This window comes from Chenopodium album, chromosome 10, assembly GCF_948465745.1.
Source record: "Chenopodium album chromosome 10, dcCheAlbu1.1, whole genome shotgun sequence".
NCBI classification, from domain to species: Eukaryota; Viridiplantae; Streptophyta; class Magnoliopsida; order Caryophyllales; family Amaranthaceae; genus Chenopodium; species Chenopodium album.
In genome coordinates, this window is record NC_137843.1 from 50,719,288 (window position 1) to 50,722,062 (window position 2,775).

Consider the following 2,775-nt stretch of genomic DNA (forward strand, 5'->3'; position numbering starts at 1 on the left):
AATTGTAACTAGCTATTTTTTGCGCATTCAAAGTTAAGGTGTTACTTTCTTCTAATAATGGGTGACGAAGGACTACAGTCTACAGATTGACTAACTTGATGGCCTGAGGTTGGTTAACAAGAGTCATGTGAGAATGTGACAGTATGACTTCGCATTAGAACTAGCAGCACTGTCAAGACTTCGCATCAGAACTAGCAGCACTGTCAAGGGCAGCTGATATGCCCAAAAAAAAGAAAAAAAAAAAAAAAAAAGCAGCAATTACCAGCATTAGTGGCTTGGCTAGCTTAGGCGGCTGGTGTGGAGGATTTTGGCTGCACGTTGCTGCTGGCTCTGCCTGTTTCTAAACATTTGCTGCATAGAAACTTGGACTAGAAGTAAGGCTGAACATGGGCCTCATAATTTGTTTTTCTTTGTATTAGGATACAAATAAATCATGAAACTTGTGAGTATATATAAAAGATTGTAGATAATTTAGAACTCAACTCAAACCCCCTTCTTGTCAAAAAAAAAAAAAAAAAAAAAAAAAAAAAAAAAAAAAAAATCTCAAACCCCCTAGATCTGATGAAATCATGTCAGGTGAGTATACAGTTTTCGAAAAACTCAGAAAACAGATTTAGATGATTGGTCAGAAAGCCAATTCTGTAACGAGATCCAAGACCATAAATCAAAAGTAGTCGGGTGTTCTATCTGTTACAAGTTCATCTGCTAGAAGATATTTGATTGATGACAAAATTATAATACTGATTTGTTTCTCATTATGTCAAGATTTAAGATACATTCACAAAGTTAGTATGAAACTAAGAAAAGAATTGATCTACTGCTGTCTTGTAGTGAGGTAGGGGAGGTGCTGATATGGTCAAGTTCCCATACAAGAGAAGGTTAGTGTAATAAATAATTGAATTCGAGTACAATTAGTTTGCTGATTTCAGAGACTTTTTAAGACTTCGAAGCACGCTCCACATAAACGTTGAAACAATGAAGAGGAGAATGCCTGTTATAATAGCAGACTTGAGGCCAAGATTCACTAGCAGAATGACAAGAAGTCCAGCACCCACCACACCAAAGAAATTTGCTGTTACAGCAGGCCAGAAGGGCATATCCAGCACGGAAGCAATGATAGCACCAGTCCATGCTCCAGTACCAGGAAAAGGCACTGCTACAAACAACATCAAACCAAGCCATTGGAACTCTTCCACCGGTCCAGCCTTCTCTTTGGCCCTCTCAAATAGCATGTCCAGAAATCTCGATGCTGTATGGTTCTTCCCAGCAACAAAAGTGGCAAACTTCTTTAGGTAGAGAATAATGAAAGGAACTGGAACCATGTTCCTGTGATTACATACATAACCAAATTAGATCAGCCCAATATCAATCAACTAGCTATATTTTCCCTGACATTATTCATGTTTCTCCCATGATTCATATTGGTGACTTGGACAAACTTATTTTTATAACAAGAAAAGATACAAACATTTTCATACCGCATTAATGACCAAACCAAACCAACGCTGCAATATTTTCATACCAAAGTTGGTTCAATTAGTCATATATACAGCTTTATGTCTCATTTCTTGAATTTTCACACTTTTTAACAAAACCATTCCCAATTGAGGCAACTGATCTTCATATCCTTTTAGTCATTAATGCGGGACACAAAGAGTATTGCTTCTTTTTTAATTTTGTTGTGCATATGGAGTGATAAAAGGGAAATGACACAAACAGAATTCAATCGCGAGTCTCACAATATCACCTTTAAACATACTGCCAATCTTGATTAACGTACAATTCTTTCAATGCCACTCAGAAACTTATTTTGGTGTAACAAGAGCATTAAATTTATAAACTTGCAGGCACAATGATCTCAACATAACACTCCGAACCCAAGAATCGCATCAAGAAATTAGAATACACACAAACAGCCAAAATTGATACCATGATCATAGTACTAAAACTCAATTAATTGCAAGGACATTTTCACCGATTCAAGTTAAGGAACTTTTGCGAGCAACTACAATACGAGATTTTGTTTGAGTACCACTACCAATAGCGGGAATCCAATAACAATTTCGATAACAATCAATAAGCACCAAAATTAATCAACCCCATAAAACATTTCTAATAGAAAATCAGTAATTACCCAATAACATAAAGAATGAAGAACAAAATGATGCAATCACTCACCCTAAAATTGATAAAACGGTGAGCAAAAGAGGATTGAGTTGCATCCAATAACCAACAGGAATAGCCCCACGAAGCTCAATAACAGGAAGAGTAGCAAGAGCAAAAACAATAGCTTCATCAGGCCAACCAGAACCCCTTAAAAAGGTAGCAACTTTAACCCCAAAGCTCGAAGCTTTAATGGAGGAATCTTTAGCAATTACAGCAACAGTGGCAGCAGAAGCCTTACTATCTTTAGAAAATGCAAAAACTGTAAGAGAAACAGATGTCCAAAACAACACCCATAACACAGCTTTCAAGGGTTTTTCCCCAAAAATTGTGACCCCCAATTCGTTTGTTGGGGTATTTTCTGGATTTCTTGTTGCAGGTGCCCTTAATTTGGAGGGATGAGAGAGAAATTGAGGGTTAATTGTGATATGGGAAGTGCCCTTTTGGAGGATTATTAATGAAGGAGGTGAATTAGTGGTGTGAAGTTTGTAGTGTGTAATGGAGGGAGGAATTAGATGGGTTCTTTTGTTAAGGGGAGAGAAAGAGAATGAAGTGGTTGCTGGGAGACTGGAAGCCATTGTTGAGTTTGATTAGCAAGGGCCAAAGAGTGGA

At 37.4% G+C, this 2,775-nt stretch overlaps 1 protein-coding gene across 1 annotated transcript; it reads right to left on the reverse strand.

Moving 5' to 3' along the window:
• Nucleotides 1-698: 698 nt before the first annotated feature.
• Nucleotides 699-2,775, reverse strand: LOC145564051 (uncharacterized). The gene is made up of 2 exons (XM_081624405.1): nt 2,179-2,775; nt 699-1,326 (listed from the first exon to the last, which is right to left on the reverse strand). The coding sequence occupies exons 1-2, from the start codon at nt 2,739-2,741 to the stop codon at nt 912-914; spliced, it is 978 nt and encodes a 325-aa protein (XP_081480531.1). The 5' UTR covers nt 2,742-2,775; the 3' UTR covers nt 699-911.

Bases quoted from the DNA above. Each gene is read 5' to 3' on its own strand.
- LOC145564051 (XM_081624405.1), bottom strand. From the start codon at position 2,741: ATGGCTTCCAGTCTCCCAGCAACCACTTCATTCTCTTTCTCTCCCCTT. The intron at 1,327-2,178 runs GTGAGTGATTGC...ATGTAATCACAG, and splicing joins ACCGTTTTATCAATTTTAGG to GAACATGGTTCCAGTTCCTT.